Source organism: Trematomus bernacchii, unplaced genomic scaffold (assembly GCF_902827165.1).
Source record: "Trematomus bernacchii unplaced genomic scaffold, fTreBer1.1, whole genome shotgun sequence".
NCBI lineage: Eukaryota > Metazoa > Chordata > Actinopteri > Perciformes > Nototheniidae > Trematomus > Trematomus bernacchii.
Window position 1 is genome coordinate 4,337,593 of NW_022988097.1, and position 15,194 is coordinate 4,352,786.

Sequence of the window (15,194 nt, forward strand, 5' to 3'; positions counted from 1 at the left end):
TTGAAAGTTTTTGTCACTTCATGCCCTCAAGAGGCATTTCGTTTAATTATTTTGCTTAATTATTTGTCATTTTTCAAGCTACGAGATGTTTTCCTACGTTTGTCATGAAAAATGATGTCTCAGGAATGTAGGGTTTGGGAATTATGGCAGTTTTAAAAAGCAAATTTCAAGATTTCCTACCCTCTAGCTGTGACATCACGCACTCTAGTTAATGTTAAAATCTGAAGAAAGCCTCTTTACCAAGGTCTGAACAATGTTTAATATCTCTAAAAGTAAGAATCAGATTTAAAAGTTGTGTTACACGAATAATGTCAGAAAGATGTGTAACATTTTAAAGTTGGAATGAGGTTTTTGAGTGAAAGTATGAATGAACAGTTAGCAGTTGAAGTCGCACGAAGATTTGTTGAAGTCTGAAGAATTTCTCCATTGACTTCCATGTTAAAAATGTGATGAATTATGGGATGTATCTCTGGAATTATGAAAGTTCTGAATGATAAAAGTAATAGCCATCGATTCCCGACCGAGCTGAACGTTTTGATGTTTGAACGGAGTTTCTGCGATGTTCAATGCGGGAGGAGAAGAGGTGCAAAATTCCGGCGGAATAATAATAAAGAATTTCGTGCGTAGAAGAACAGATAGTTGGAATGCTGTTAACAGCATTCCCACTAAATGAAGGACTTTTACTAGAAGAGTATTACACTTTGGTACTTTTTACTCAAGTACAAGATCTGAGTACTTCTTCCACCTCTGATAATCTTGTTTATTTATTCTTTGTTCGTCACCTTGGTTTGACACAATTTGGAAATACTATAATGTCAAAACATTATTGTCAATTGGGAATTTAGGCTTATTCTGTAAATGCAGTTTGGACAGTTTGAATGGTATTTTCTTGCATCAAGGCTAATATATTGAGAAAGTTCAACAAGAAAGACACAGCTGCAAATTAATGTTTAGAGTATAAATAAATAAAATAGCTTGTTCATAAAATTTGACATTTCTTTTTTTTGCGGAAATTCATGTATGTGTACTTTCAGCTGTTTATTTGGAGTATTGTAAACGTACACAGTATACTATACACAAATGATTGACAAATTCTTTAAAGGGTCGGGTCACTGAAATGACAAAAAAAACAAAAAAACTATTCCCACTTTCAGCCATACAGGTAGTTTTTGTTTTATTTTCCAGGAATTCAGATGATATTCAGATGTTCATTTGGGTAATCTGTCTCTTATAGAAAAAAATACAATTGACAATAATGTATTTATTTATTTAAAAAGAACATTTACACAAATAACACAATGCTGCATTTGTATCAGTTTAACAAATCTGGCTCTTATTCCACTTGAACACATAAACTCAATAATACAATACAAAGCTCTTTCTCTCTTTTCTTTCAGAACTCCTTATAACGTTTTAGACTCTCTCATACACATAAAAACAACATGCATTAAAGCAAGGAGTCAAAAACAAACACATAAACAAACAAACAACATAGTACAAAAATATCTTAGCATGCTTAATTGATCATATTTGCATTGTTCATTTGCAGTATTGGAGTGCAGGTATTTTGCATTAAAGTTAGCTATTTTAACACCAAGAGGGAGAAAAATATTTGAAAAGTCAGTCAGTATATCCGTGTTCACATGCTCGTCTCTGCTGGTGCAGTAATGAGTCGTCCTATCACTAAACACAAACCACTATTTAAACCAGTATTTGATTCCCTTTGGTAAGATGTTTGGTTTGTCCACAGCAAATCTGGTGTTGAAATATTGTTGACAAATGTTTATTCTTGCCTTTTTTTAAATCAATTCAAAGACAATTTTTCATGACTTGGAGAGTAATCTCACAAGATATTTTGTATAAAGTTGAAATACCTAGGTGGCTATTGTAGTGTAATGACTCGAGAACCCAGCAGAGGTCCCTGTGGTGTGCCGAGTGAGTTTAGTTCAGTCGCTTTGGGGTTGAAACTTGACACATTTCCAGCAGTGGCTATTAAGGTGTAACTCTAAATTCACTAAAAAACACACAACAGAAAAAGTTAATATTTGCAAATATTGCTACATAGATTCTGAATGCCAAGTGCCATGTGTCGACAGCATATTCTGGGGGTTTTTCTATCTTTGTTGATTTTTCTTTTATCTTAATTTACTTTTTTAAAATCATGTGGCATTGTTCGATCTGCTCATGAATGTTCTAATTTATAATTTATTGTATTATTCTGCTATCTTAAAGTGCAAACAATGCAACTTGATGATAATTGAGTGTCTTTGGAGCTCTGTTATATGTTAAATGTTGCTTTGAAAACGGATTACCAAAGTCCCTCTGTTGACTATTACACACAGTAAGGTTTAAAGCAGAATTGCTAATGAATGAAAATGTATGGAAGACCATAAAAAGCAAGCAGACACGTCTACATGGCCCATCATGAATTTGATGAGACACTCTTGCTTACATTTGCATTGAATTGTTCACAATTGTTCTTATCTTGATCTGGTTAATAGTTTATTTGAAATGCCTCTGACATTTAACTGGTTATTGTGTTTTGTATTTACTTTCTGTGCACCTTTGAGAATCTTCCCCAGGATAAGAGGGTAATAAGTTAAATATGGTCAGCTAATTTTGCCTGGAGACAGGAAGTAATAGGTACAGTAGTGTTTGCCCAGTGGCACAGTGGACGGCTGCTCGCTGCTACACCTTCCACCAAATGCTACATGTGCTCAGGAGGCTGAGTAGGCAGCCTCATCCGAGTCGGGGTCCCTGGTGCTGTCCTCGCTGAGGGGGGAACGACAGCTCACGTCTGCGATCCCCGACTCCTGGTCGCTGCCGTTGGAGAGGATGGATTCGGATGTTTTGTTGGACTCCTCGGTCTGGAGGGTGATTGGTGCTCTGGGCTGACAGGGGCTGCTGGTGAAGAAGCCCCCGGTGTAGTCCTGAGGGGTGTTGGCCAGGTCGTTACAGAACGTCCACCCTGTGGGGCTCTTATCAAAGGGGACTGCTTTCTGGGGAACGCTCCACTCCTGCTCCTGCTCCAACTGGGCAATCTTCTATTGATGACACAAGGCATGAAGACTACAGTTATTTTCTATAACGAGGAAAAACCCTGCAGTAGCCTCTTGAAAATATCAAGCAGCATGGATTTATAGCCATGTCCTACCTGTTTGTGTGAAGCCAGCTGCTCCTCCAGCTGCTGAGTCTCCTCTTGGATGGCGCTCAGGTAATCCTCTACAGACTGTCGAGGATGCATCCCCTGGTCAAAGCGGTTGTACAGTGCTCTCCAAAACCTGAACCAAGCAAAAGATATTCAACTCTGAAATAAGAAGGCCTGGAAATTCAAAATAGTTGCCTGTAAATATGCCGGAAAACATTTGAAAAAGGTTTGAAGAGATTGATGCCAGCTAATTTTTCAGAAAAAACAATGCATCCAACTATTTATACACTTTGTCTTTTAGCAAAGTAAAAGTTAAGTTCCCTCTGGTACACAGCTACACCATGTACCTTTTTTGGGCTTTTATTGTGAAAGGTAAGAACAGAAGGAGTGGTTTTGGTTTCGACCACCTTCTTCCATGTTGAAAGGAGAATAAAGTTTGGCGTTTTGTTTTTATTATCTAATCTCTAAGTATAGGTCAAACTCATTAGCCTTGGTTACCATCATTTTGTGGAAGATGCAAAAAAGCATAAAGAAACTCCCAAATTATTATTATTGAATTATTGAATATTATTTTGAAATGTTTAAACGTTTTTTTTCTTCTGAGTTTTCAGTACAGTTTTAGCAACTAATAAAAAACATATTCACCATTGTGGATAATTGGGTGATAATGTGTAAGGAAGGTGGAGCTACTAGTATGATACTGTATTACTGTAGTAATGGCAGGACTCCATCTTTTAATATATCTGAAGTCTGAGAGAATATGTTATTTTTTCCATCAGATCACTTTATTGTAGCTGTTAGTTATATTTGTAGAAGATATTTCAGAGCACTATTATCAAATTTGTGTAATATTTCATATAGATATTGACATGTTGTGTGACCCTATCAGTCCTGTGTAACGTATTAATGACAGAAATCCCTTAATGTATTAATTGCATGGACAAAGCACCACTGATGTGTAAAGAGCTTAAAACGTCAATTATTTCTCCAGCCTTTGCTTCATAGTGTTTTTTAAACATACAAGTAACAGGAGACACCAGATCTTAAACCTCAGATGCATGGGTTGTCACTATTTGTGAGGACCTACTTAAAGCAGTAGGGGGCGGTGGAGGGCCGGAGGAGCCCCTGAGTCTGGCTGTGGTCGGGTCGGTACAGAGGGTTGATGTAGTCGGCCCGGTTCATCCACAGATAACTCCAAAGAGAGTGAGTCTTCCCTCGCAGTCTGTATGAATGTAAAGAGATAAAGACAGAATCAAATCATGGAGAATGCAGGAACAACATGGATTTAGAAAACATCTTTTGGTTGGTTTCTAGCAAGAGTCGTCCCAATTTGCATAATCCTGGTGATAAACTGTTGTCACTCCTCCTCAGCACTCAGTCTCCTCTCACTGACAAGATGTCTGTGCTGTGAAAAGGAAAAGAAAGGGATGGCGGCAGCAGGTTTAAATCTCACCCCAGCTCTGTCCTCTCCCGCTGGTTGTTGCCAATGAAGTTGCCGTACTGGCAGGAGTAGATGTGGCTGTGAATGGTGATGAGGAACCTCGCGTTGAACTCAAAGGCGCAGGGGAACTGCTCCATGAGCTGCCAGACGCACTCCAGGAACTGGTCGATGACCGGAGAGACCTCTTTAGGGTCTCCCTGCAGGTGGTTGCATCTGGAGAGGAGGACACAACGGTTAGATCAAAACTAGACATCAAAGATGCTAGGAAAGTAATATTTAAGAGTCAAACCTGTGAGAGAACTTGTGTCCAAATGAGATCCAGTCTTTCTCAATTAGAACCTTAGAGTAGAAAAAAACTTGAAATGTAATAAAAAAACACAGTGTATCAGGGTGATTGTAGGTTAAACAAATAAAAACAATGACAGAGCTGGGGGGGATAAACAAATGTCTGTGGTTGATCCAACCTTTCAAAGGGAATTTGCGACTTCACTATGAGAGAATTTTCTTTTTTTCTTGCAAATGAAGGATTTAATAATCTCAGAGAATATTTGTTCTGGTATCTTTGTGAGGTTTTTCTCCGAAATGACTTTCCTTCCAGCTCTGTAAATCTTAGACATATTGCAAAGGTAATCCCGCAGAATGACTGAACCTCCTCACCCTCTGTGTGGGGTAACTTTCCCCTGAATTAAAGGGCAAATTCCGAAAAAAAGGCTTGTCTATTAGGCTTAGTGGGTCTTAGTGGAATCCAAGTTACCCTGCCTAAACTATACTGATTAAAGAAACAAGCCTCACAGGACTTCCATTAGATACAGCCAAACACAGCCTTTGGTACACTCGGTATCATATTCCCACTTTCATAACTGAACTTTAGAATAAGATACAGAGTGTAGCAGAGAGGTATGTGACATTTACGATGCTTCTCAAAAATTCAGTTCTACACTGTAACTTAAATAGAAAAGGGTAAAGGTTTATTATCTACCATGAGTCCTCGGAGGGTCCTGTAGTGAGGGTCCAGCAGCACACAGGCCACTGAACACACCTGAGCGGTGCGGTCCCACCCGTCTGAGCAGTGCACCAGGACACTGACCCCCTCCTCTGCAACAGCCTGCACACACACACAAACTCATTCAGTCAATTTAAGCACTGTGCATTGCATGAACAAAAATCTGTAAAATAATAATACATTGAAAAACAACTACTGCAGTCAAAAAGCATTTTTATATTTCTAAAGCTAGCAACTTTAGATAAACCTGGTAAATCACCCCAATGAAGGCCTTGTGTTCTCCTGATATTTTCAACAATATTGTAGTTGCATCAGAGGTATTTCAAAATGAAAACAAATCTGAGTTTCTGCCAGTTATCCATTGAAATTAAATATATATATTTACAAGAGGCACCCCAGAAGCTAACCCCGGTGGTCCCCAGCCACCAGGCCACCTAACATTTGCATTGCGAGGAAACAGCCCAAAAAAACCCAGAATAATTAAATGATCACAGTATAGGCTATTTGTGCCAAAGCTATATTAAAAACAGCTCTGTCTGTCTGTCTGTTTGCTTTCCTTTACACGGACACACCCACAACACACAGCATGCAAGGGGGACCCAGAGGCACACGAAGAGGGGAGCAATATGAAATACTCCTTTTGGAGGCTGTTTGAGGTGCTGTTGAAGTGTTTTGTCTTTAACTGTTAGTTTTTCTATTATTTTGTCCATCCTATTTAATGTAGATCTGTGACGGCACCATACAAATGTATTGCATGATCTAGTTTGCACATCCAGTTTCTGCTGGGTGCGACTCATTAGTTGCAACTTACAGACAGTACAAGTACAAGTACGCACACACACACACACACACACACACACACACACACACACACACACACACACACACACACACACAACACACACACACACACACACACACACACACACACACACACACACACACACACACACACACACACACACACACACACACACACACACACACACACACACACACACACACACACACACACACACACACACACACACACACACACACACACACACACACACACACCACACACACACACACACACACACACACACACACACACACACACACACACACACACACACACACACACACACACACACACACACACACACACACACACACACACACACACACACACACACACACACACACACACACACACACACACACACACACACACACACACACACACACACACACCTTAGCGATAAAGATGCCTGCATCCAAAACAGCTTTGATGTGCTTCAGCCAGCCTGAGGTCTCCAGTCCTTCCAGGAAGTTGGACATGGAGGGGGAGCGCAGCTCACACACTGTAAGCACAACACAGCTGTCTCACTGGCAGGAAACACGGAGCATACCTGATCATTGCACTTTATTAAACCTAACATTCACAGCACTGACAACCTCCAAGACTGCACATTTATTGGGAATATCAGCACAGCATGCCACAAAGGGTTCAATTAAAAACACTTAGTCCAGAGAGATCAACAGTTGTTGAACGGATTCCCATGGAAATTTGAAATGATATTCATGTTTCCCTGAGGATGAATCCTACTAACTTTGGTGATCCTCTGTCCACAGGACTTATCTCTTTATCTTGTATCTTTCTCTAAACGAGACAGGTCAAAAAAGCAAGAGAACCACTGTGCGTGAGTACACCTGGTAGACTCTTCATCTTATTGTTAGTTATTTTAGTACATAAATGTTGGACAAAAGCCATTCTTAAACGAAAAATATCCCAGTCATGGCACACAAATACAAATCCATTTCTGCACCATAAGGCTTCCTGCATTCTGTTTGTTTATATTGTAAATCTGAAACCTAAAATTATCATTTTTTCCATCGTCAGGGTTCAATGTAAATATTTGCAAGTTGACTCGCGGGGCAGAGTGACGTGAACCTGTTTCTCCTTGGATGACATTGTATTTGCTCAGGACGATTTATCACATTACTATTCGTAATTTAGACACTCGTTTAGATAACCGATAAAAACATCTGCTCACTCCTCACTCATTAGGCTGTTGACATAGGTGACAAATTATTTTTTGCCGACACCTTATCAGTGTGCTGACCTGTAAAAGTGCTCTGAGGCCACAGATGGGAGAGCACACAGGTGAGTGGGTTCATTCAACCTTCCATAACACTAGTAGGGCAGACTTCCACTCTGAAGAAATATTTGAGCTAATGCTGCCAGCCGGGGGGGTCTTTGGAATCTTATTTAAGTGTGCAGAGTAGAGGGTAGGGAGTCAGACGGGCTCTGAGGGGCAGTCTCCAGCATTTAAAGACTTCCCTTGTCCTGCCAGGGGGCACAGAGTTATCACAACTAAGAGCAGCTATAACTTTTCAGACTTGAAATCGCATAATTCTCACGCCCTCGGTCTCTCTTTGGGGGATAAGGTCCCGGATTGTCCACTCCGGGAAACCAAAATAGCTCAGAAACAGATGGATTCAAAGTCTTCCTAGGAGCACCCCTGCACAATACCCAGAAATTCTCCTGTGGGCTCATTTGAGGCCTGATTGCAGCACAGCGCGGTTCCACATGAGTGCATATGAAAGCCACAGGGGTAGCGTGGGGTCCCGCTCTGCTATAGTAATGTGAAGAAGCAGCGGACTTTAAACAAGACAATGCCGGAAAATATACATTTCGTTCCGCAAACATTGATGTGGTGAAATATTTCTGACACGGTGATGAATGCTATGCTGGAGCTTTAACAGTAAATATATCTAAAATCATTGTGAGAAACCCTTGCAGTAAGGATTGGATAATTACCTTCCATCATTTTCTGTTGGCTGTTTCTCATCACGTGGATGTTCTCGATACCGATGAACTGGAATTTAATGTTGGAGTAGTTGTCTTCGTTTTCGTAGCCTTTTCCTGCAGCTCGGTTTGCGATTGCATTCAGCTGAAAAATACATTTGATATATTTGGGATTGCCAGAATCTTTCAAAAGGGAAATCTTTCAAAAGTGGAACTAAAATTGGATCCTCCTTCCAGGTACACTTTTGAAAAAGCCTGTTAGCCACTCAAAAATCCAAGTTGCCCACCAATGATGGTTTAGAAGTGTCATTTTTTGCCATGTATGAAGGATCTTGGTGTTAAAACATACATTGTTGACCTAGTACTGTACAAACAAATTCAAACTACAATTCAGGTATCAGGTATTTTGACCATATCTGAGCCATAAAATCTAAAAAATCTGCAAATCGAAAACATGCCCCGTAATGGGTTTGGGTTTAGGAGTGTAGTACTTGTGAGATCATGGTGTTCAGTAACTTATGTTGTGCTTTAGTGTCACAATGCTTCCTAATAAGCCACACATTTTAACATTTTGTATTTAAAAATGACAAAAAAAAGCTCTGAAGAAGTTTCTTAATTGTACAGACCTCCCAGTAGTCAAAACAAATAATTCAATACCAAATTCCCAAAATTGATCCAGTGTTTAAAATATCTTGGAAATGGCGGCCATCTTGGAAAATGGTGGCTAGCAGGTTTATTTTTTACATTAGCATCCCCAGAGGGATGAACATGGACGTTTTGGTGCTTGCATTAATTTTTGAAAGATAGTTACAGCTATCTGCAGAATTAAACGTACTTTTTTGAGACAAAAAGTATTTCAAAAAACCTGTTACATAACATTTGATTCAACAAGCAAATAGCCAGGATGTTTTCAAGGCTCAAGGCGAGCACATCCAGCTGGCAGTATAGAAAACAAAGCCCACCTGAACACACAGCATAGTACTGTAAGAGTTGTATTTACACAGGCTGTTCCTTAAGCACAAAGGGCTCACCTTAGGCCTGGTGTCCACCACATACATGAAGTCACTGCGGGGATTGGACCTCAAGATGGCCTCCAGCATCTGCTCGTCCTCCAGGCATCGAGCACTGAAACCTGACAGGGGCTGGCTGCTGCGGCAGATGGTAGCCTGGGAGGAGGCAAGAGGCACTCAGCTTCAAACAGGAATGTTTGCTCTCCTCATACTTTAAGAATTATTACTTTGGATGACATTGAGAAATAAAGAAAATCCAAAATGTGAGAATCAGGGAGAATACAAATTCACAGTGCTTTTTCTTGCCCTGCATTTTCAATTTCAATTAAATATCAACCAAACAATCTCCATTTAATAGCCACAGGGGAAAGGCCCAGAGACTGCTGTTGTGCGAGTCTCCCTTCTTTAACCAGAGCGGAGCCCCTTTGTACGAACTGAGCTCTTCACGCAGGACCCGAACCCTGGGAAGCTGACCTCACACTCATAAAGCACTCCCAACTGTCCGGTTGAGGGTTAATAGAAGGGATTACAAATGTCATGGCTTATTCCTGATTCAAATATAGAAAATGGAATTGATTCATGGTTTGATTTAAAGACAGAGTAGACGTCTCCTCGGAGGAGCTTTTGTACGCTTGACAAAGTGCCTGTTTAGAATCCATGGCAGAGCTTCTCTCTTGTGTTACAAAATTCAGGCTTATTATGGTGATTGTAGATGAACAATAAATAAATTACAGAGCTGAGAGATTTCTTTTAAATGTGTTCCTTATTTTTATTGATATATTTATTTTTTCCTATGTATTTTAGTAATCTGTAGTTGCATGTCTATTTCTGTTACCTTGGCGAGATATGATGTTGCCATGAAACAAGCCAATTTTATTTTATTAATAATAACTGAAATGGACAAAATAACAGTTTTGCCCTCCATCTTCACAGAAACAAAGTCTCATATTTTCCTGTAGTTAGGCTGTGTTGTAGAAGAAGTACATGTAAAAAAAAACTGAGAAAAGTATACTAAACCAACACTGTTGCAATACAAATCAACTGTAACACCTTTTATTATTTCAGGCTTTATTTGATAAAATATCAGCAAACGTTTTACATTTTTACTGCTAGTTACGTAATATTTACTTTTGGGGTTTGTGACTTTGCTTTTTTCGTGAAACAACAAACTCTTGCAGAGGATGATCTATCAGAGTCACAAGTCATTATGGGAAAACAAAAACTGGCCAATTAAAGCCAGCGAAAAATAAATATTGTGATAATGACATGCTGCATCTTAATATAACATATCTTATCTACATGTTATCTTATCTACTACTTTGCTTGTTCAGGGTTGCTACAAACACTACACATCACTGTCAGAGCTTGATAAACGTATTGGAGTCTTAAATTAACTCAAGTTGTCACAGGGAGAATAGGGAAAATATAAAAAGCAAATGTATGTTGTGAACTTACATGATTTTCTTTGGAGTAGTAGGACAGAGTAGGAAATCGGCCTCTGCTTCTGAACTTGGAGCTCCCCACGATGACCGGAGGTGTGGCCGACTCAGGCACAAACAGGTCAGCTGGGTACGTGTCACTCACCTTTGAGAAAAACAAAACAGAATTCCAAACTTCTGCAATGTCCATATTGGGATAAAAATAATCAGAGGTCAGCTAACTAACCTTGTAGTGTTGGTTGACAGAGGAGAGTTTCCACAGGGAGTTTGGCAGCCCCATTCTGCGGTAATCAGCCCTGAGGTCCAAAAAGTCCCATTCCTGCCGTCTCTCCTCGGCATCAATGTTAGGCTTATAGGAGAAGCAATACAGCTCATCAGGACGCTCTGCAACAGACAACAAGAGTCAATATAATTTCGAAGTGATGAAATGTGGGATTTACACCGCCTAAAGTAGGGGTGTCAAACTCAATTTCATCGCGGGCCACATTTGCATAAAGGTTGCACTCAAAGGGCTGGTTGTAACTATATAAATATATAATATATATATAAAATAATGTATTATTACATTATTGCCTCTGAATTGGATTATTATCAGATAGGATAATAACTTAGTAATTAACTACGTCTGAAAGCAGAAGTCCAGGGCAAATAATTGCAAGTCTCTTCAGTGTGCATGTCACAAAACGAGATGCATTGTGGGACATGTAGTTTATGGGCAACCTGCTTCTGTAAAGTGGCATGTAACCGTATAATAAACTTGTATATTCTTTGCAAGCTCTTGCAGGGCCACATAAAATGAAGTTGCGGGCCGGATTTGGCCCCCGGGCCTTGAGTTTGAGACCCCTGGCCTAAAGGTTACCTGGCTGGGAGAGTCTCTGTAGGGACAGGTGGACATCATGGCACTCCCGCTCTCTGGGGATGACAAAGTTTAGGACCTGGAAGTTCTTGCAGTGAATGAGCAGAGAACATCCTGAGGCTGTGGCGGCTTGTTTCTCCAAACTGCACACCAAACTGTGAAGCACCTGGGAAGAGATATGGAAGGTCAATATGGGCCTTGTGTTGCTTATTTATGTTGCAAACACATAGCACAGCATGGATGCACACAGTGACAACCTAAAAAAACATAATGTATATGTTACTGTTACTGTTTTTACTCAGTATTTGTGCTACTGCCTACCCATGTTTCATTGCGCACTCCAGCCTCGTTCTCCACAAAGATGGTGTGTGTGGCTGTCAGATAGAGGGTGCCCACCCTACTTCTTCTGGGAGAGATTCTGTCCAGCAGCCTGACATTGTCCACCTGCAGGAGGAAGAGCAATAACAACATGAGACAGCCTCATCATCCTCAGCTACTCACACAGCTGTTCATGTGTTCATGTACATGTGCGCGCACGCGCATGTGCGCGCACGCGCACACACACACACACACACACACGCTATGGCTGATAGCAGGAGGACCCTGGCTGCCTACGTGGCCGACTGTGCACACACCCTTTAATTATTCCTGTTTGTTTGTTTACATAATTGCATTAATACTGCAGTGATCGTGGCTGTTTGTGCTGAGGGGACACTGGTGTTCAGTGCGGAAATGTAGCTAATCAGTGCAGCCAGACCCGAGGTTACCTTTGGCAGTCGGATGTGCTCCATCAGCAGCTGAGAGATGAGCCGCAGCTTCCTGAACCAGTCACGATACGACTACCAACAGCACAGCATGTGTGCGATATTATAAAAACAATCTGCAGTAGGTTAGATTAAATGGTTACGGTTGTTCGTCAGTAGCGCGCAGGTAAACGCTGCCATAATATCTGCTGCCTGGAGTCATCATGGGAGCTGCACCGCTGGGTCCTAGAGCCCGCCCTGTCTCGAGTGTTAAAGGGGGACTCAGGTCTCTAGCTGACCAAAGTTACTTACATTATAAGTTCATTTTAGACATTTTCTCACCATAAAACATCGAAGAAGAACATTTGTTGTACTGTTAATCTTCACTGAAATTACTATTGTTATTTCTTTTTTGCATTATTGTTCGATGGAGTGGTTTATTGACAAATAGCTAGCTAAAATTCAAGCTAACGTTATTATGGTGGGAGAAGCTTTTTTCAGAACGGTAGTGATTAACATAGGCTAAACATGTTCACCTGTGAATCTAATTTGCTATAGTAACTTAAATGTATGCTGTTTAAAAATGACCGTCTTTGAACTGTCAACATAGTAGGCTAAATGAGCCGGTATAAACCCTAAATCAGTTCTCAACCTCAGGGTCGTGACCCCAAAAGTGGTGCGTCATAGCTTTACGGAGGGGTCATGAGTCCTTGATTTAAATGGTGTAAGACAACTTATTTTCTATTCTTTTGAATATACATGTGGCCTATATCTCTGAATTTAATTCATTTATATGAAGAAAAACAAAACAAAGGGTTCATTCAAAAATTATAAGTCAAGACAGGCAACATTACAATAGTGTACAGTGTGGCAATATAATAACAATAAACTGTGCCAGGTGTGTTGTATGCACAGTAAATAGGCTCAGCAGCAAACCCACCTTTATTATTTATTATATATCTTCCTGAGACCCACTGCATCCGTCTGCCATAAACACTATGGAAACCTACATGTTAGTTTCGGCCCATAGTGGACTCCATTTTGTGTTGTGTAAAATGGGGGGGGGAATTAAAAGTTTGCAAATCCCCATGTCCTCCTCAGAGGACAATCATAAAAACATTTAGTTTTAGGTCAAATAATATTTTAAACGATATAAATTATCATATTTGTGTATGTGCCCCTGCCATTCCTCCACAAGGTTGCAACATTGATGATAAATAAATGACAAATAAAGCTTTGCCAGTTTATAACCGATGAAACATGATGGTATCAGAATAATCACTTACATGTGATGTATAGGATGCTACACAGGTCACTAAAGATAAAGTGTCAGGAGAAATAAGCAAGATACAGGATATGTTTAACAGTAAATAGAAGTTCACATTTTTAATGTAAATAAAATAGAAGTTGTACATGTAAATTAACATTATCAATATAAAATAAAGTGTCAGTTGTATCAAGACTATATAATAACAGTAATAACAATAATATAAAATGAACTGGTGAGCATCTTGTCCTCCGTTTCCTGGGCCTTGGTGAACAGCACCATCTGATCCCCGTGCATCGACTCTTTCACCACGGCACGCCGGTCCTCCAACGCCTGGACGGTGTCAAAGAAATTCGCATCCCGTGTCCGCTTTCCTAAGAGGGGAAAATAAGCAAGATACAAGATCTGTTTAGTCGCCATGTAGTTTTACAACATACTAGTGTGTGTGTGTGTGTGTGTGTAGCTGCCGCTCAAAGTGCCCTTCTTTATTGTTTTGTATTTTTGAAGAGTGCTTCATGTATGCTTGAACTTTGTTTAATGTTGTTGAGGCAAGCTTTCTTACCGGAAGTCATGTGACCTCTAGCCCGGATGTTTACAATAGAGAGAGTAAAAAGGCGCGAACATTTGTAAATGCCGGTCTAGGCGAATACGTTTTCACGCCGTTTCATAATTGTACCAAGAAGGAAATAAACATGATTGTGAACATCAGTTCGATGCGTAGAAGTGCTCTTTGGTTCGGTGGTATTTGTTTCCGGAGGAGGAAGTTGCTGCGAATCGGCTAGCTGATTCTGGTAGACGGCGGTGGCAACACTGGACTGTGACTGGACGAGAGATGGCAGAGGGAAGTGACAAGGCAGGAAGCGAGTTAGGAGACATGGACGTAACAGGCGCAGGCGGGAGTTGTGAAAATGGAAAATGGGATATAGTGAGGAGAAATAAACGTAAAAAGGGAGGAAATACTAATTCGGATGAGAGCAATAGTGAGGGTGAAAGGAGAGAAAGAGTGGTCGGAAATAGGCAACAGGAGTTCATGGTGGTTGTGAAACTTGCGCAAGAGGGAGCTTCGTTTGGCGTGTGGAACCCAATACGGTTAACTAAATCCATCAGTAAAGAAATCGGGGAGGTGATGAGTGCTAAAGTATTGAGGAATGGATCAATGTTGATCAAATGTAGGGATAGAGAGCAACAGGGGAAAGCAATAACGATGAGTACTGTGGAGGGTAAGAAAGTGGAATGTTCACTGTTCAGTGGTAGAAAGCTAGTCAGGGGAGTTGTGACAGGAATCCCCGTCAGAATATCAGCTGAGGATGTGAAAGGGAATATAACAAATGCAAGAATAAGTGATGTCAAACGCATGAAAGCAAACCGCAATGGGATCAAAGAGGATAGTCTTTCGGTTCTGATCACTTTTGATGAAAAAAGTCTTCCGGAAAAGATACTCATTGGATATATGTGTTATTATGTGAGACCGTATGTTCCACCACCACTAAGAT

General features: G+C 40.5%; 1 protein-coding gene across 1 annotated transcript; it reads right to left on the reverse strand.

The window, feature by feature from the left end:
* Positions 1 to 1,246: 1,246 nt before the first annotated feature.
* Positions 1,247 to 12,668, reverse strand: mtmr7a (myotubularin related protein 7a). Its single transcript, XM_034121445.1, has 14 exons — positions 12,459 to 12,668; positions 12,013 to 12,135; positions 11,695 to 11,857; positions 11,062 to 11,219; positions 10,852 to 10,980; positions 9,418 to 9,552; positions 8,399 to 8,531; positions 6,829 to 6,938; positions 5,569 to 5,694; positions 4,879 to 4,928; positions 4,602 to 4,802; positions 4,236 to 4,370; positions 3,155 to 3,281; positions 1,247 to 3,044 (listed from the first exon to the last, which is right to left on the reverse strand). The coding sequence occupies exons 1-14, from the start codon at positions 12,480 to 12,482 to the stop codon at positions 2,718 to 2,720; spliced, it is 1,941 nt and encodes a 646-aa protein (XP_033977336.1). The 5' UTR covers positions 12,483 to 12,668; the 3' UTR covers positions 1,247 to 2,717.
* Between the last annotated feature and the right edge of the window lie 2,526 nt (positions 12,669 to 15,194).

Coding starts and splice junctions, on each gene's coding strand:
- mtmr7a (XM_034121445.1), bottom strand. CDS start 12,482: ATGGAGCACATCCGACTGCCAAAG. Junction 8,532..9,417: donor TGGTGGACACCAGGCCTAAG/GTGAGCCCTTTG, acceptor TGTATTTTTCAG/CTGAATGCAATCGCAAACCG. Junction 4,929..5,568: donor GGACCCTCCGAGGACTCATG/GTAGATAATAAA, acceptor TTCTACTCTAAG/GTTCTAATTGAGAAAGACTG.